The sequence below is a fragment of the Artibeus jamaicensis genome, unplaced genomic scaffold (genome assembly GCF_021234435.1).
Source record: "Artibeus jamaicensis isolate MK-2021 breed Jamaican fruit bat unplaced genomic scaffold, CSHL_Jam_final scaffold_1031, whole genome shotgun sequence".
NCBI classification, from domain to species: Eukaryota; Metazoa; Chordata; class Mammalia; order Chiroptera; family Phyllostomidae; genus Artibeus; species Artibeus jamaicensis.
In genome coordinates, this window is record NW_026522026.1 from 286,422 (window position 1) to 307,376 (window position 20,955).

General features: G+C 35.6%; 1 protein-coding gene across 1 annotated transcript; it reads left to right on the forward strand.

Moving 5' to 3' along the window:
* Positions 1–13,926: 13,926 nt before the first annotated feature.
* Positions 13,927–18,447, forward strand: LOC119053009 (beta-casein-like). The gene is given in 3 exon segments (XM_053655667.1): positions 13,927–13,977; positions 14,805–14,864; positions 17,830–18,447. Coding segments are annotated over 3 exon segments (729 nt in total).
* The last annotated feature ends 2,508 nt before the right edge of the window (positions 18,448–20,955 follow it).

A 20,955-nucleotide genomic window follows, 5' to 3' on the forward strand; every position in this document is an offset into this window, starting at 1 on the left:
TGGATTTTCATTTCTTCTCACTTGCACTTCTGTGTGTGTGCAGTTCTGGTCACTTGCACTAGTAACCCTGTGTGGGCACCTAAGAATTACCCTCAGTCCTTAAAGTACTGATGTAAGGTAATTCAAAGAAAATGTTCAGTCAAAACATCAGAATCGACAAAGCCATATTTGGGCAATGGAAACATGGTTCTTAGTGCAAAAAAAAATAGAAACAGTTCCTGAATAATGACTGAAAACATATACTTCAACATTTTCCACTATACTTACAATCATGGCAAACATGAGAGCCATGATAAAGGTCAAGGCAAGGATCTTCATATTTGGCTGAGTCCTGTAAAAGCACATGTGACAAGTCAGTAATACATTCATTCCTGTGCTTTCAAATCATCTGTTGATCAGACTATGATCTGCAGCTTTGCGAAACTGGCTGGAGGTACAGAGTATTCACACCCATTGCATGACATCATGCAACTTAGAGACAAGTCGGGGACATTGTTGTGCTATACAGATACTGAAGGATCATTAAAACAGAGGAAATGGACATCTGAAACTGACCAAGACAGGAAAGGGATAGTAAAAAAAAAGATAAATCTTCTGTAAGATTATATCTTGGGGAGGTCAGAAAAATTGTTTAGTTTTCTTCCATACCAAGGCTTTAGTAGTGCTTAGTTGTGTTTTACTTCATTTGAAACAATTTTGTTAGATTGTATTGTGACAGTTGTCATATCAATATGCCTTTTTAAAAAAATTATCAAAATTGGTGAATTTTTGTGTACCCTTTTAATAGTAAAGAGGGAAGAAAAACAACACTTTCAGCATATTATGCTTTATTATTTCAAGAAAATTAGAATACAAACAAAAAACCAAAGACTAGTACAGTATATACAGGAGGTGCTATGACAGATTGAACTTGTCAAAAGGGATTTACCAAGTTTCTTGGTACTTTTGACATTTTGGCCAAATAATCTATTTTCGTGGGGATGCACTGGAGGATGTTTAGCAGCAACCCTGTCCTCTACCCACTAGAGTCAGGAGACATGCTACATACTCAAAGTATCCAAATCAATAAATTAATGGTCAAAATGAAAAATAAAACTGTCGTCTTCTTTTTAAATGAAAATAGTAAGTGGACTATTTGGCCAACCAATAGAATAGATAATGCACTGTTTGGGGAAGCTGGAAATAAACAAAACTGAGAGTGAAGATAGCATGTAGAAAATGAACTCATTCACCAGGTAAGAACAAAAATAAAGACAGGCTGATCATTTAGGTTGCTCTGAAATTATAGGGACTTTACCGAGGATGTATGGAGTGTTGGTTTAAGGCAGAGTTTAAAGAAACATTCAGAAGTTAGAATTATAAGCAACAGAGGCTGGTTTTGTAATACAGATAGAGAAGCAGTTGAGTTCCTGACTTGAGAATCGTGGAGTTGGTATAAACCTAGTAATAAAATATGACAGATAATGGATAGAGGGAAATAAAATTATGAAGAAATTTCAGAGAAAATATTTGAAGATATTTATTTATTTATTAAATAGTTGATAAATATGAAGATATTAAATATTTATTTCTCAGTTGTAGATTTCAAAATAAAAACTCTTTGTGAACTATAAAGGTAAATAATTGATAAAGGTTTTTTCTTCATCATTTTAGCCATCAGCTTTGATAGAAAAATAGAATGGTTTTTTTCTGATGATAGGGTAACTTTTCTTCTGCCTAATAAGTTTAAATGTCTAACATATAAAACAAAATTTGTGACTGATGTTATTTTTCTTATCCCTGACCTGCTGATTTTGCTGCATTTGTAGAAATTCAGGACTATGTCATTGGAAAAATTGAAATATATATATATTTATTTCTTGGAAAAGTTTATTTTTGTTCTCTATTTACCAAATATTCACTTGTGTTATGATACAAAAAGGGATGTAGATTTTAGGGTTATTCATATCTTAAATTTAATTGAAAGTAGAGGATTAAGGATAATTCACAGAAACTGGCCTTCTACAGATAAACAGAAATCCAGATGGAAATTTTAAGATCTTTAAAAGAACGTTATCTGAAGTTTGACATAGTATAAAAACTTGTTTTTAACCACATCACAAATGAAATGAATATAAATTAAATAAATACATTAATAAAAATCTGTTACACGGTGCTAATAATGCAGAAAGTCAGTATTTCAATGATAGAAAGGATGAAGAAAAGGTAAATAAAATGAGTTAGCGGTGGTACTGCAGTTACTCTGATGAAGGTTAATTAAACCTTTAGAATAACACCCACATTCTCAAAAGGAGAGCTTATGCTATTCTCACGATCATTTTCTTATGAAATATAATCAAGGCAAATTAACTTCAAGGTAAAACAAATTATCAAATTGTAGATATTTTGTATTTAGTCAAGAAAATGTAAAGAGGTCTGGGTTCTGTCACCAGCAAAGACCACTGAGCAGAGCTCCCCCTTGCTCCTCATCATTCATTTGGTGCAGTGTTGCTATCAATGCAGAGGCATTGTGACCCTGTCCTCACCTTCAGATACTTACAAAAGATCATTGTTCCTTTAAGTTTCTTTAGGAAAAGTTATCAGTACATTATAAACTTTTAAAAATAATTTATAATTCATTCCATTAAACAAAAGTTAGAATAAGACATCATATCAGGTTGTCAATGAACACATTACCTTTACCCAAGATGAGACACAAAAGTTCAAGAAGTTGAAATGGTAAAGAACATCAGAAGATGTTCTTTTCTAGAAGACTGGTGTATTTATATACACTGAAATCCTGCATTTGTTTTTCTAAATTATGTCAATTATGAGATCATATTATTGAACTAAAAATAATGTCCACTAACTCTCTTGAGAGGTATAAAGAATAAACTTATACTTTACAATAGATAATTGTGAAGAAGAACCACCAAGAAAATATTTTACCCTTAACATTTTAATTCTAGTATTTGTCTAGGTATGCATGAATAAGATGCTAAATTGGGCACAGAGAAGATTTAGCATGAATGCATGCTAAATTAAGCTTAGAGAAGAATTGAAATGGTAGAAATGTTTCTGTTGAACTCTATCTGCCCTATTTCAACAAATGCATGTCCGAGATGGAAAAATTCTATGCCCCAGTGATGCCATCTTATTAAAAATTTACAGGGTCTCTAATAAACGGTGACAAATGGCAAAATAAAATTGAATCCATTTAATTCAAATGTGTCTCCTAAAATTGTTGCAATGTATCCTTATCCTACAAAATTTAATGTATTTTAAATCTTTTGAAAAGAGATTTTATTTATTCATTTTTAGAGAGAGGGTAAGAGAAGGAGAAAGAGAGGGAGAGTAACAGTAAGGGTAGTTGCCTCTCACATGGCCCCTGCTGGAGACCTGGCCTGCAACCCAGACATGTGCCCGTGATAGGGAATTGAACCAGCCACCCTTCAGTTTGCAGGCTGGCATTCAATCCACTGAGGCACCACATGAGCCAGAGCTGTATTTTAAGTTTTAAAGTATATTCAAATGTTTGACAGAATATAGTACTCCATTAGAATACAATAAAACAGTTCTTATTTTTAAATCCCAATGACCACAGAAGCTCAGTATCTATGTCTCACATAGAAATTTGATGTATATGTTTGGGTATTGATTTTACTTCCTTTTAGTCTTTAGGGGTTTGTGTTCCTCACTGGAAGCCATGTGTTAAGTAAATAGGAGGAACAATTAGTGTTAACTTAGTTCCTAGGCAAATTTGTATAAAATTCACCTCTTTGCTACTGGTTGGATAATGTAATAAACTCACAACTAAATATTCCCCCAACACACCACTTTTACAATTTAGGTATATTTTATGTCCTAGTCCATTGTTACTCAAAATGTAGTACATGTGACCATCAGAGTCAGCATCATCGGAGATCTTGTCGCAAATGCATGTTCATAGGCTCTCTTTCTAGACATTTGTGTCAGAAGTTAGGAGATGCAGCTGGAATCTAATGTTATGAATATCTCCAGGTGATTCTTGGTTGACCATAAATTTTCAGAAACCCCATAATTGACTCATAATTCTATTATGTGTCCATAGGCCTGACCCTATAAATAGAATTTAAGCTACAATTTTGTAGTAGATGTTTTAAGCAAAATATTTACTAATATTATCTTCTGTCCTATGTTTGGATAAATGCATTGGAAATTATTGTTATTCTCTAAATGGAAAACAAAACATTATAAAGGTTTATTAAGGCCAATATAGCCCAATTAAATTCAATCATTCTGATTTTGTTATTGATTTCTATGCCTTGTTATTGATTTCTATATAGTTAATTCTCAATGTAAAACAAATCTAATCTATAGTATATTTGTAATGGAAAAGTTATACAAGGTTCAATAAGTATTGACATAAGTTTGATATTTTAAAGTTAAATTTTTCCTTATTTTGAAAATGCCAAATGGAGTTCTTTTTTTCTTCCTCTTGATTTTTCTCATTACTTACTTACTGCACCTTCTTTCTTCATTCATTTAGTCCTTTGGTGATTTCTCTCAAGCCATGTTAAAAGGCAGTACTCTAACACGTCTCTGGTATTCACAGCCTACTGAACAATATGTGAACTAATGATTCAAAGGCACTACCAAGCAGGGACATCATAAAAAGAAAGAAAAAAAAGCCCAGCAAGGTAATAAAAACAAACAAATTATAAGATATAGAAATTAAAACTACATTAATTGAACTTATCCATATTTCAGGTAGGGACACAAAAGTATAACCATTATTTCACAAGTCATTTTCTGCTTCAAAATGTCAGGAAGTGTGGGGATTATATGTGACAGAAGGAATCAAGAACAGTGGACTCTAAACACAGGAGTATCTTTGTACTCTTCTCATGGTTTTATCCTGCAGGAACAGGTTGACTGAGAATATTGATGGACCAGAACTTGTGTTGTTATTGTATAAGTAAGTAATATAGGTAACATATTAGCTATAACGAGACACCTCACTGTATGAAAATGGCAGTGTCTTTCATTCAAAGAAACAATCAGTAAAGAGTGACTGGCATAACACAAATGTGGGTTTAAATTGGTGGCATTAATATGCAGTGTTTGAATGGGTATTTATGAGGATATTTATGCTGGATTTCACATCTCTTCTTCTTCCCTGTTATTTTTCTTTCTCACTTTTCTTTACTTTCTCCTTCCTTTCCTGCTCTTCTTCTTTCACTTCTCCTAAAATGAAATTGTGCTCTGCAGTATATGATGTAATCCATGATGTTTCTTTATTTAACTAAAAAAACAGCTTGTGTTACATTCTTGTACAGTCAGAGGAACAAGGCAAAAGACAGAACCCTTTGATAACAACAAAGTAATATGGGAGAAAAAAAAGTCCTGAAAATCTCCCAGAAAGATAGGAAGAGAAGAAGAAAGAATAAATTTAAGACATTAGTGAATTATGCAAGCCAAAAATATGAAATATCAGAAAGGAAGGTTAATTTTCATGGACAAATTTTACAGTAATCTTGGAGATTGCCTAGCTCCTCAAATTACAATTTTCTTATCTAAACTAGATATAATAAAGCAGGACTGGATTAAATGAGAAGGTATATAAATTACATTGCAGAAATAAATGTTCAAATATAGCCCTGGTTTGTGTAGCTCAGTGGATTGAGGATGGGCTGCGAACCAAAGGGTCAGAGTCTGATTCCTAGTCATGGCATATGCCTGTGTTGTTGGCCAGATCTCAAGCCAGAAACATGGGAAAGGACACCACACACTAATGTTTCTCTCCCTCTCTTTCTCACTCCCTTCTTCTTTCTATAGAAATAAATATCTAAAATTAAAAAAAATTAAAACAAGAAATATTCAGATATAAATTTAAGTGTTATTCTTATATGTTTTATCATAATCTTCATTAGGTAGAGCATTCTAATGGACATATGAAAAAAACCAAAAAGGGGTAGGACTAGAGTTGAGAGTGGGGATGGCTAAGGTTGGGAGAATGGTGGGGGTAAAATGGAAACAACTGGACTTCAACAACAATTTTTAAAATTTACAAAATGAAAAATTAATTCCAGATGATGCAGAAAAGGAAAACCAAAATACAGTGACAAAACATCTTTAGAAATCATGATTCTGAACTTTTAAACTCTACTAACCTCAGCCTGAGACCCTGGACTAATGCAAAAATTGCAAGCATCCAGTATGTGGCAGTTAGACTTAGTATCCCAGGGGATATTTTCTGAGTGGCCTGCAAATCATCACCGGCAATGAATTTGAACGTATATCAATCTGGTAAATACAAATAGTCCCTATTTGGTCCCTCACTGTGAACCTACCTCATGCAACTCAAGTACACCAGAGTCTCACCCAGTCAATAAACATAAAAGGCAGCCAGCAGGTGGAAACAGGTGGAAGCAGAACTTGGGATGCCTTGTGACCTTAATGGTCTTCCCATGGTCCCAGTACTGGTAAAAGCCAATCTCGGTGCAAGCACCCAGGTCCAGATGAATCAGCCACAAACTATGGATTGCTTGTAGATCCAAAAATGTTTCCAAGAGACAGTCTCAAACAGTGTCTTATATTAGCCTGCACCAGAGTCCCTACCAACAAGTCCAGAAACAGCACAACCAGTGGCCAGCCTTGGACAACATTAGAGAATAATTTAATAAGCTTCACAAACAGAATAACAAAGGGAGATTTCTGCAGGCATTGAACTTGATAAGGCAAATTCTGCTTTGTGTGGTAAGTTCCTTCCCGGCAGTTTGCACACTGTGTTTAGGGTAGATCCTCACAGCAAGCCAGCCTGAGGGTTAACACCAGGAATGAACAAGCCAATAACCATCAACACTGGATTATGACAGGAGAGCCCACATAACCCACACAAGAAACCTTCTATGTTAACCAAGCTCAGGTCATTAAGATGACTACACCACTACACCCACAGGACACCTACTCCATAAGTCCACCCCACAAAACTGGAAGTCAGAGAAGATCTCCCTTGTACATAAAACAAACATGAAGAGACTGCCAATGTGAAAGACAAAGAAACAGACCCCAGATTAAACAACAGAAAAAATCTTCTGAAAAAGAGCAAATGAAATGGAGGCAAGCAATTCAGCAGACACAGAAGTCAAACTAATGGTTATAAGGATGCTTCACAGCATGAAAAAAAGTGGAGACCGTAAAAATGTAGAAGTCAGAAATGAAGAATACAATACATGAAATGAAGAATCCACTGGAAGGAATAAACAGTAGGTTGGATCAAGCCGACAAGTGAATCAGTGATTTGCAAAATAAGGTTGAAAACAAATACCCAGTCAGAGCAGCAAGAAGAGAAGAGAATACAAAAATAAGTCTAAGGGTCCTTTCAGATGTCATGAAACATAACACATCTACATCATAAGGGTACCAGAATTAGAAGAGATAGAACAAGAAATTTAGAACCTATTTGAAGAAATAATGACTGAAAACTTCCCTAACCTGGTGAAGTACAAAGACACACAAGTTCAGAGAGCACAAAGAATCCCAAATAAGGTGGGCCCAAAAGTCCCACACCAAGACACGTCATAATTAAAATAGCACAGGTTCAAGCTGAAGAGATATTCTTAGAAACAGCAAGAGAAAAATTGTTATTTACCTTCAAGGGAGCACCCATAACACTGTGAATTGATTTCTCAAATGAAACATTCAAGGCCTATAGGAATTCACAAAGATACCCTACTGATAAAAAGCAACGATTTACAATCAATAATACTTTATGCAGCAAGATTGTCATTTAAAATTTAAGGAGGAATGAATAGCTTCCAAGACAAGAAAATTCTAAAGGAGTTTGGCACCATCAAACAAGCTTTACAAAATAATATTAAAAAACCCGCTCCAGGGAGGAGGAGGAGGAGAAGGAGGAGGAAGAGAAGAAAAAACAAGACAAGGAGAAGAGGAGGGAGAGGAAGCAGCAGATGGACAGGGTTAAAAGAATAAAGTAGCAATTTATATCTACTTATCAACAATCACTCTACATGTAAATAGCTTAAATGCTCCAATCCAAAGGCATAGGGTAACTGAATGAATAAGAAAACAATTCCCACATATATGCTGTCAACAAAGGACTCACCTCAAAACTAAAGATACACACAGCTCAAATGTAAAGGGATGGACAAATATTCCATGCAAATGGAAGTGTCAAAGAGCTGGGGTAGCAAATTGGACAAATGAGCACAGTAGAACAGATTCATGGAAGTATGGAATAATCTTTCAGTGGCCAGAGGGGAAGGCAAACTTGATAATGGTAGAAAGAAGTGGAAGGGAATAGTCAAAGAGCATATATAAATAACCCATGGACATAGCCGACAGTGTGGGGCCTGACAGTGGGAGTGGGATGTGGATTATGTGGAGAAGGGAAAACGGTGAAAATTGGGACAACTGTAATAGAACAATAACATGATTTTTATAAACCCTAAAACATTTGAAGACTGTTCTTTCAATAGGCACATACTATGTATTTTTGAGGTCTGCTTTAGACCTCTTCATGGACTTTGGGCAAGTCTCTGTTTCTCTCTGTTTCTCTCCTTCTTCGAACATTAGCCCATAATCACTCACTACAAAAGATACCAGCTCAAACCTGAGAAACTCATTTTAATAAATTTTATCATTATCAATGATTTTCAAGAAGTACTTATTTTCTCAGTGTTACTTTAATCCTAAAACCCTTCAACCAATCCCCACTCTCTACAGAATAAAATTCATCTTCTCAAGGGACACAGCAGGCTTTGCTTTTCATGATCTTACCTCTTGCTCTTTCTCTGTTCTCATCTCCATCTACACCCTTGGTTGTAATTTCTGGCCCTGATTCACTACTTGACTCTGTTGTAGTTACTTGTGTCTGATATCTAAGACCCTTGTCTTCCTCACTTTTTAGCCTATAATTCTCTCCCCTACTCAGACCAAACCATTCATCCAGCTTCAGAAACTTACTCAGGATCCATATCTTCATGAAGATCTCTAGCTCCCCTATCCAACCACAAATTACAGTAGGTATTTCCTCTGTGCCTATTGTCCCTTATCATGGCTTTATTAAAATGTTTATTACATTTGACAACAAATAGGTTCATATTAGTTTATTCTAAAGGCTCTGATCTCTTTGGGGATACAAATTTTGTGTTGTAGACCGCTCTGCCTAGTTTTAGGAATTATATCTCGATCCCTTGTGGCTAATGGCGAGAGACAACCTTTGGAATGCCATCCACAGGAGACAAAGCCTGTCTCTGGTAGCAAATGTTGCCTCAGTTTCCTCTCCCTGCCCCAAAAACTTGGTCGGAAGTCAATGATGGGTAAGACCCCTCACAGCAGGAGGCAACCTAAGCCAGAATGGATCACCTGGGAGGCCTTCATGAAAGGATTCAGGGGGCTGCAACAAAGAGCAATGGACTCTCGTCCCGGCTTTGACATAGCCCAAGTCCCCATGTTCTCTGGGAGAAACGCTTCTTCGCTCTAATCCCCTTAAGCCTGAATACCTTTTGGGGAGAGGTGCAGCTCCTTGCCTTGCTAGAGTATGTCCTGGGAAAAAATCTGGCATCACAAAGACTTCCTGATAAACCTGTGAAATTTGCTCTGCTAAGAGTGCTTTCATTCATATGATAAGGGTTGGAGAGGAAATGATTACATCTCCCAAAGTTTCTACACCTCTCTTCCTGACAGACACTGACTCAGACTCTGAAGCCCTCAGATTTCTTTGAAGTGTTATCTACTGTTTGATCCTTGCCACCCTGTATTCCTGTGTATTACAACCCAATAAAAGGCTATGGAAGGGGCACTTGGGGCCTTTTTCTCCCCAGAGAAACTGGTCATAGCCCACTTCTCCTTCCCAAACAGATCACAGCATGTCTCTGCCATTATTCATTCTCGTGTCCATGGACTACTGAAGAAGTCGCCCCCACAATTTTGCCTTTTTATTTATTTTTGCATGATTGACAACTAGCAACATCCTGGCAAGCATAGACATTTAATATGGAATATACTGTACCATTGCCTCCTATAACTTTCATGTTCACCTGTCTATAATGTACAGTACTGCATGGAGGACTATTCTTTGCATCTGGCCATCACCTGGAACTCTCTTCTTTCTGATGCTGTAATTCCCATGCCATAAAAAACTCTAATCTGTACTTAATTGCATTGCTCACACTCAAAAGGCCTTGTTTTTGCCTTTTGTCCTACCTGTAGTCATGCAAGTCCTTTTGAGGGTACTGCTTTATTACTCAACTGCTGCCACCTCCTCCTCCCTGGAACAGCCAGCACTTTGTGATTAGTCATTTCCCATAAACACATTCTATTCCCTGTCCCCACCCCAACAATTCCCTTGATCTACTGATCTACAAGAGTCTTAAAAGAAATCCACTTAGGTAAAGAAAACAAGGTGATTTCTACTCTCATATAGGTATTAATGCTGTGGAAAATAAATATTATTCATTTCTATTTTCACATTAATCAAAAATATTTCCTCTTCCAAATATCCAAAAGCTATATCCACTTCCCTCACTGTCAGTTGAAAACTCCATCCTACACCTATCTGGAAAAGTGGTCCATCTTTTTTTCAATTTTTAACCTGAATTTCAAAGTATGTGTTATATTTACTGATCTTGTCCTCCTTTTCTTTATTCTCAGAGAAACTAGTACACTCTGTGTAGTTCTATTTCTTTTGGTTCTAACTCTGATCCTACTGGATTTTGCCTTATCGATGGAATCCCCACCCCTTTCACATGTTGCAGTCATTTCTCACCACTTGCTTCTTTCTTTTAAGCTAAGAATCTCTGTCCTAAAATTAACTTCATATGTTTCTGGTTGTTCCTTTAGTCATAGATGCTATTTCCTAGGTGCCTTTAGTTCTATTTCAAAAATATCTGAAGAGTCTTGTTGCTTTTAATTCACTAGACATTACTTACTTCTTAACCACTTGGGGTGTATTTCAACAGTACAGTGATAATGACTCCATATGTCCAAAAATCTCTTCTCTGTTTCCACCTTATTCCATACCTGTGTAGCATTTTCACTCTTGCCTTGACTTGTTTTTACTAGCTATTTGTTTCCATGCTGCCAATGATCCTCTCCTTTCTTATCCATGATTCTCTGAATTATTTCCTGTTTCCTTTTGTTGGACCGGACTCTGAAAAACAGGCTAGACTTGAACTCTGTTAGACAATTTCTCTTTTGACTTGCCTGGTTTTCCCCTGAAAGAAGTGCATTGATTCCTTTGCCAGAAAATAGGAATTATTTTCTGCAATTGTACATATGAGTCAATTGAGCATCATATTTAATTCACATCACATCTTAGGCACATTCAAACTTAACATGTGAAGATTTAACTGAGTGTCTCCTTTCTAATTTCAGCTGGGTTTACAAATTGGCTTAAAACTTGCATAACTTTTATGATTCATATTCCTGACATCTATGATCTCTCTTACTTTAATGTCAGTCTGCTTTCCATTGCCTAACATGTCTGGCATCATTTCTGTAATTGAGGTCATCAGAATGTCTCTTATAATAACCTCTTTTTTCTAGGTTGCTTGAAATATTGTCATAAAAACATATATTCCAGAAAATGTACAATCCTTTTTCCTTTCAAATCTCTAATATCTTCCCTATTTTCACTGAATTATTTCACAATGCAGGTGTCAAATTCAAAAGCACCCATAATCTGACTGAATCAAAACACTGTAATAGCCCTGGCTGCTGTGGTTCAGTGGATTGAGTGCCAGTCTGTGAATCAAAGGACCCCTGGTTTGATTCCCACTCAGGAGACACGCCTGGGTTGCAGGCCAGGTCCCCAGTAGGGGGTGCATAAGAGGTAACCACACAATGATGTTTCTCTCCCTCTCTTCCTCCCTCCCTCTCTTTCTAAAAATAAAAAAGTAAAAATCTACCAAAAATTCGAAGAAAAATTCTTGTAACAGTAACTTACACATTCTGTATTCTCTGTGTTTTCTAAAATGCAGAATCCAGCAAACATGGTATATCACTGTTCAAGCATCCATATTTCTGTCAGTCAGACTCATTTATTCACATTTAATTATGTCTCAAAATTGTCCTCATTCTTTTAAGTTTAAACTAGAATAATAGCTCCTGAAAAACCAGAATCCTTGCTTACACTTAGCAAAGGTGCCCATTACTCGAATGCAGGGATGACAAATGTGCAAGTTTAAGCCCAAATGCTACATTGATAGATAAATTTTATAACAACATCTCAGGGTGTTAATACATGGGCACTGCATATAATCAAATAGAAACACATGTACTCAGATATGGCTTTAAATGGCATCTTTGCAATTAACAAATTATATGAATTTTGCAAGTTACTTAACTTATTGGTGTCTCAGTTTCTCCCATAATAGAAATTATGGAAAAGAAAGCACTCCTGAAGTTTTTGGTACAAACATACAAGATAAGTCTCTAAAGGGCATAAAGCCTCACATAAGGCTGGAACTAAATAAAAAAGTAAAACTATTCTAGTTATTATGCTTGATTTGAAAAAGTTAACCAATATTTATCAGATAAATACATTTTCATGACATTTTACAAAAGATTTAGAACAGATTTACAAAAGATTTTGCATATATGAGCCACCCAGATTCCTTCACTGAGGTGTTTAATTACATAGAAAGGCCTAATCCTCTTGAGTAAAAGACATTAGTTCTTTAATTTAACTATTTATTGTGCCTACATCAATTGGCCATGAAGCTTTGCAATTTGATTCATACGACTAAGCTACCATCATGGACTTGTTATCTTGTCATTTTTCTCCATGGCATCATAAAAAACTAACAGCTGCTCAGGTTAGTGTGCAGTTGTAACCTTTGTAAGTTCTTGCGCATGTCCAGTGGTCACATAGCATCTCCCACAAGTGAGTTCTTGAGGACCCACCAACTGCTAGAGACCTAATTAAGTCTGAACTTGGGGACTGAGCCAGAGGGTCACTGTCCTCCAATGATTGTCTTCAGTTACTAGAAAATTGCATTTTATGGAGAGAGTTCCTTTGCCAGATGTGAATTGTTCCCTGGTTCAAATACTTTCCAGCATTTCTGAGGACAGATATTGGGCAGAATATCAAAAAAGTATTAACACATATTTTATTTTATGCTTCAATAATAAGTAGTCTGCCTTGGAGACTGGGAAAAAGAACCTGATGCTTTGGTAAATCATAGATAAATCAGAGAAAACGTAAGCATGGTATATGATGTGTAAAGTTATATGGCACAAAAGGAAACAGACATCATTAGGCCTGTGGGGATGAAGACTGTGGAGTGGGAACACATAGAAAATAAATGTAACAGCCTTATAAAAACATCTGAATAAATGCAGCAAATGAATTGCTCAAATAAAATCTGCCTTATTAGAAATAAAGAGATATGATTAAATATAATATTCATAAAATGCTTTCATTTAATAAAGAAAAGGTAAAATAAACTATGATCTTCTATGTGCATACATTTTTCAATCAGCCTGTTCCCAATGAATATGAGGATTCATCAGGGCTGAAACATTAATATTTTGTTCACCGCTTTAAACGCAGACCCCAGACAGCTTTGGGCAATTCAGAGTGCTGAATAAACACTACTCAATTTGATGAAATGAATCAATAAATAAAGCCTTATGTATGTACAATATTTTTCTGTCTTTAAAAAATATACATTATACTCTAAATGAGATTTAAAAAGAGTGAGGTAGGGTAGAGTTGAGAGCTGAAAACTCTGAATGGCTTTCCATTGAAGTATAAAGTTGGTAAGTAAGCCTAAGCAGCCGTGGAAGGTTTTGACTTTAGTTATATAATAAAACATTAGTATTTTTCTTAAATACAGTCACTTTGTTTTTTTTTTAAAGAGAGCTAAGCCTACGTAATTAAGAGAATATATCACATTGGCAGCCACAGCACTTCTTTCCCTCTCACAGACCTTGAGCGCCATGAAAGTCCTCATCCTTGCCTGCCTGGCAGCCCTTGCCCTTGCACGGGAGGTAAGAAAATCTCTAGATAATTGACATGAAGTGAAATGTCTTCCCATGTGTGGAGAACAATACCATCAATTTCATAAGTGTACAAATAAAGCAGAATTTATAAAATCCTTTAAAGAAAATCACGTACGTAGACTCACTATTTTAACCGTGTCCTCTAGGGCCACAAACCTGAGTTAAATTTCACCAGTCCCTGAAATAAAAACAAACCAGCAAATAAGCAACAGACAAAGCAAGAAGAAACAAACATTAAAGAAAGTAATACTGCACAAGATCAAGGGCATGCATGTCCAACCTAGATAAATATATCATGGCCAGTGATGAAACTCCTGCATCTCTTTCCCCGGGGCACTGGGCCAAATCCTACCCGTGTCTGTCCAAACCCACCCCCAGGGTGAAGTATCAGGCAATAATCATAGTTATAAATGCATGTGTAATCATAATAAAAAGTGTTGGATGCATATTGAAATAACTCCCTCTCTGTTACTCATCCAATTTGTTCTTCCTTCAGGTAAAATAAAAACATGCCACTTAGAGTATCCAAGTATAAAAGACATAAAACACAATTACCTTCCAAGGCTCTCAGAAGACATACAACATTTTTATTTCTTACATTTATGAAGGAGATGCCTCTGCATAATGAAGGTGAAAAGTAACTAGGAAAAATGATTTAGTTATGGAAAGTAAGTGGTGTTTTCTTCCCCCCCCACAAGGAAGAATGCAGTGTATCCACTGTGTTAAGGTATTTTTTATTCAGAGAAAAATTTCACCATAAAATAGTAATGTTCTCTGGTGATCCAGTTATTGATTTTACATTTTGTTCTTTATAGACTGTAGAAAGCCTTTCAAACACAGAGATAAGACAATGTTCTTTCTGAGGCAATTCCCAGGTTTAGGACAGCAAAATGCTGTCCCAAATGTAGACTAGCTGTGAACATCTTTTGCACCTGTTATGTTTTATAAAACATTTTAATTATGATGAACAAAGTACTTTTCTTTTTGCTGTTTGTCATTTGTACTGTGTTTCTTAGGGCATTTAAATAATGCACTATCTGATACATAAGTTCTAATGCAAATTTCCATTATATATGTTGAAGGGCAAAATAAATGTCAGCAGAATTCAGTATTCAAGCATTTTCTGTGCTGGCTTGCTAATTGAAATTGTGTCACTGTGTCCCACCCCCTTCCTTACATGTACTGTGCAGTCCTTTTATCTGTCTTGAGCTTTCTCCATGGTGACCTCATTCACTGATCTGACATTTATTGGTCACCTTCTGTGGATCAGACATTGACTAGGAGCCAAGGTTCAAACTGAAAGGAGGCTGCCCATGGGAAAGAATGGCTCTACACTAGGTGGGCAGACATGCAAATGGACGTTTTTGTAATTTCAGTAGTCACTTTAGTGAGTAAGAGGCAGTGCGACTTGGTTTCAGTCTCACATCTGCCTGTGAGAGGCAGGTGGTTATTCACACTTGCACTGCTTTGGGGCTCTGTCAACACCTGCTAAAGGGTACATGGGTAAACTTTACCATAAATATTATCAGATTCTCGGGGAAAGAATTCAGTTCTTACAATTCATTTGAAGTGTAACCATAACAAATAACCTAAGAATGATTCACAGGGTTATTATATCAAGGGTTATTATAACTGGTGATCAATGAGTTACATTCTTATGGAATGAGATGGTACATTAGAGATTATTTGTCATCATGGAGAGAACATAGTGAGGGAGCAAAACAGCACCTATTAAATTCCTCTTATTGTACTATGTTTACTAATTTTCTTTTTCTTTTTAAAAACTTTTAATTTTTAATTAAATTTATTGTGGTGACTCTGGTTGCAAACCAATAATAAATTTTGTGACTGCATTTATCTCTCTTTTATACAACTCTCTTATGTAGAAGAGGGCAACATATAAGTTTTACTAAGAATAATTTCTACTTGAGTTGTTAAGGATGTTATCAAGCAAGGTGTCCACATTAGCCTATTAAATGCCTTATTTTCTGGTTTATATGGACAAATAACAATTCTGTGAAAATATAACCTAACTTGATTTTTATTTCTCTGAAGGAATCCATTGTACACGTTAACAAGGTAAACCTATTTATTTATTTATTTATTATTTATTGTAAATTTATTGAGGTGATATTGGTTAATAAGGTCATATATGTTTCAAGTATATACTTTTATGTCACGTGACCTGTACAATGCATTGTGTGCCCACCACCCAAATTCAAATTCTCTTCCACCACCATATACGTGGCCCCCTTCACTTTCTACTATCCCACCAGCCCCCTGCCCTCTGGGAACCACCATACTGATGTGGTCTGTAAGTTTCAGTTTGGTATCCCACATTACGGGTTAAATCCTGGTATTTCAATGTACCTATTTTCATAATTTCCTACATTCAGTTTTTACAGATCATACCATATCTTTTCATGTGGTTTGTTTTCTAGCAGAAACCCGAGAAGTTTGAAAATGACAAAGAGCAGCCACACAAATAATTAGTTCCTAACATTTCTAAAATTTTTGTAAAATATGATAAAACATTTTCCTTTTCTAAAACCTCAAAAGTTGTTCATGGTTAGTCTAAAGAATTGTAACAAAAGAAATATTAGTGAAAGAAATGACAATATATTTTGAGACAAATGCATTTAGTCTCTCTTTGCAGAAAATAGACTAAATACTTAAGAATAATGATTAATTTGCTAACTTTGCTAGCATAAACACACATGAGTACATATATTTCCAGGATGGGAACTAGATTCCCCTGATTCTCAAAATAGACAGGCTAATGAAAGAAAGAAGAAAGCAACATGGCACAAATCTTCATTTCATCATTGATTAGCTCTGTATATATAAACTTGGCCCAAAGTTTCTCTGTACTTCAATTGCTTCACCTGAAACCTGAAAATATTCATAATCCCTTAGGGTTGATGAGCCGACACAATAAATATTCAATGGTTTACATTAAAATCGTGCGTGTTTTATAGCAACATTTATGAATACATGCAGTTAAAAGACTTTCCATTACGCAGGCGAGAGCAGTGAGTGAGATACAGGACAATTTAGTACACAATTGTGTGCCAGCATCACACAGGATTTTAGTAGCAGAGCCTGTTTAAAATGAAAGATCTTCTCAGACAACATCAAGTTCTTCATTTAAGTAAATTATACATGTGCTAACGTATTTCTCCTATTGTAATATTTTAGTGTGCTGTTCTATCAGTGGAGTGGGTTTGTTTAGAACTTACAACAAGTATTTTTCTTAATCAGAATAAATGTAACAATTGATGCTTCTTAAACACTTATGCTAACTACCATCTACCAAAGGAAGTATTGCTGGAAGTTAACTGGTGTAGACTAAATCCTTCAATTAAACCACAAATTCAGATTTACTTTTCATTAAAACACACAAAAGCCAACTTGAAGTCATTTCTCCAACTATTTTTAAAATAAATCTTCCTTAAGAAAACAATTTGGTAAATTATCATCACGTCATGTTGATATTTCAATGCCCTCTCCATACCAAACTGTACAGCTAGCCAAGAGTTGCCTAGCTACTGAAGGCAACTTGGAAAAGTTGGGGAAACAAGCCTGAAATCCCCAAACATTGATTTCAGTTTGATCTGTGTTCACCTATGAAAGAAGTAGGTTAATGAGAAATCCCTCATTGAGAATTTAACTCATTAGTCTTCATGTGACCCTAAATAACATCTTAGCCAGCATAAATAAAAGACTATCTTACTTTCCTTTTAGTCAATTGTGATTGTTCAAAAGAGAGGAGTTTAATTCATCATGAATGGGAATGGTAGCTGAATCATGGACTCAAAGGTTCTGTCTTCTTCTCCCCAGGATGAACACCAGGAGAAAATCCAGTCCCTTGTCCAGCCACAGCCTTTTGTCTATCCTTTTGGTGAGCCCATCCTTCACACTGTCCTTCCACAAAACATCCTGCCTCTTGCTGAGCCTGCTATGGTGCTGCCTGTCCTTCAGCCCCAAGTGATTCAAGGCCCCAATACTAAGGCAACCATCTTTCCTAAGTGCCATGTGATGCCGTTTTCTAAATCTCTAGGAGTTCCCATTTTTCTATGCCAAATCCCAAATCTCACTGGTCTCAAATACCCACAGCTTCCTCTGCCTCTGCTTCAGCCCTTGATGCACCAGGTCCCTCAGCCTCTTATTCACACTCCCATGCTTCCTACTCAGCCCCTGTTTTCCCTTCCTCAGCCCAAAGCTCTGCCTCTTTCCCAGCAGGTGATCACCTACCCCCAGAGAGATATGCCCATCCAAGCCCTTCTGCTTTACCAAGAGCCTCTGCTTGACTCTACCTGGGGGTCCTTCCCTGTGACTCAACCTATTGCCACAGTTTACAGCTTGCAACAAGTAAGCCCTAATTTACCAACTCTGCTGTCTTATCCATGGTGTTTGCATGATATTAGAAGGAATGAGAAATACAGAATAAATGAATGAGTGAATAATGCATGGAGCCAAATGCACAAAAATTAAATCGGGGATTCTCAACACTAGTCATATAATAAAATAACTGAGAAAATTTTCCCACAAATCCCAATGTCTATTACTACTCACAGAGATTTAGATATAATTTTTCCTGTTTTCTATATAGAAGATACTGAGCGTTGGAAAGAAGTAATTTCAGAGATTCTGACTCAATGGATCTGTTGAGAATATAGATAAAGAAGTACTAAAGGCAGATTTAAATTAGTTAATTTGGATGTGAAATAAAGTTTTATTATTTGTACAGTTTTGAATTTTTTCCACATATATTCTTGATGTGCTTTAATCCGCATCTTTTTTTTTTGGGGGTTATATGCCCATGGGAAGGCAAATGATTGAGATACTTATTTCATTACTCACAGCATTTTTATAAATTTTTATTTTTTATTTGTTTTTTTTAGAGCGAGGCTAAGAGAGGGGAAAAGAGAGGGACAAAAACATAGATGTGAAAAACATCAATAGATTGCCTGTAATACACACCCCTACTGGAGACCAAACCCCCAACTGAGGACTATGCCCTGACTGGGTATTGAACCAGCAAACTTTTGTTTCGTGGGATGGCCTTCAGTCAGCTGAGCCACAATGGTCATGGCTCACAGAATTTTTAGAAGAAGTGTATTTGTCAAAACATTAATTGTTTTATTTATTCACTTATTACTTATCTATTTATTTTTTAAGGATTAAGAGGATTTCAAAGTTGTTTGTCCCTCAGTTTTGGTAAGCTTTGGGAATTTGAAGATTACACTAATTATGTTTCTAATTAATACATTTTTACATTTCTTTGACCTGAAATAAGCCCAAGGAGTGAGGAATTCCAGTACTAAAAAAGTTCAATAAATATGTACTTATTTATTAATTATCAATGTGTCAGGGGGCATCTGATTAGTTGACTATTACATACTCACCTGAAATTATGTACTTGTATTTAAATAATTTTAATTCTAATAGTGTTGTTGACACATTTGTGGTTTGCTTTTAAGTGCCTATGTCCTTAAGCTTGATTATCATCATTTTTAGGGCAAAAATACTGAAGGCACTTTCTTCTACTTTTGTGTCAATATGTTTGAGCTTTAAAAAAAATCAAATTGTATTCTCATTTCTACCTTAAGTCCCATAAAATGTTATTGTTTTCATTTCATTTAAAATGTACATGTTGTCTTTCAATTTATGGGTCAAAATAAAATCAATTCCTCACACTGTGAGAATTAAAAGGGGTAGAGAATATAGCTTTTGGATTCTTAAGATAGAAACTTTTTAGTGTTTATGTTAGACTAGATATTTCATTAAAACGATTCCAAGTGAGTGGTTATTTGGTCTTTGGAGAATTTTACAAGCAAGGTGGGGCACAAGTCGGTACTAATAAAATGTTACCGGGTTAGTTGTCTAAAGGGTTAGTCTAAAAGGTTAGTTAAACTAAAATGTCTAAAGGGTTAGTTAAACTAAAATTACAAATGTAAAGGGATGTATGGTTACATAATTAAACAACTAATTTTATAGTTTTCTCTATCCTTTAGAATGGACTGTGACTGTAAATGTGACATCTTTTCAATGTTTATATCAACTCATCAAAAAATTAACAATTTTTAATGATTCTACACAGATAGAATAAAAATGTATTTCTTTATTCAATTTATTGTATTATATAGCATTTATCTTAATTTGTATTCAACTTATAACCTCTGTTTTTTAAATTTTAATTCAAAAAGTACCACAGAATGTCACTTTGAGTTGGAAGTTCCATTACCATATGAAAAGTATGTCTAAAAATAGTTTCTGGAATTGTGCTTGTTTTCAATATTTCCTAGCCAGGCATTTCAATAAATTAATCCTTTGTGCATATTTATATTTCCTTATGCTTACTACAATTTCTCAAACCTAATTGGGCTCTTTAATGTTACTTTTAGATTATTACTGTTGTTAAAAGTAGCTGTGGAAAAACACAGACAACAGTGCAGTGACAGATGGATAGACGGGCATGGTTGGAGGTGGAAGAAGATATAGGGGGGATAAATGGTGAGGGAAAAATATAAATAAAAAAATACATAAAATATTCATGGGAGAATTGAAATAAAGTGGGATGCTTTGAAGTGAATATTAAAATATACCAAGGAGCGGAGAGAAAAGATTGTCATATGCTGTTTTTGCTCAAGAAAGTCTTGGTTTACACTTACTTTTCCAGTTAAACCATTAGACCTTTGAAAGTACCCAGCATCAGATGTCAGGTTTAATGCTCACCCTGCATAAAAAAAAATGTTTCAATTGTGAAATATGAGTCAACGTCCTGTATCATAACAGCTAAGATGTGCTTTAAAAGTTACTTGATTTTTGGAGCTTCGATGTGCACATCGTTATGACAGCCAACTCACAGGGTTTTATTGAAGTTTTAATGTGATTCAGGCACTGCACAGAGCATGGTAAGTGTGCCGCTGCTCCATATTACTGACAACTTCCATCAGAGCAGCA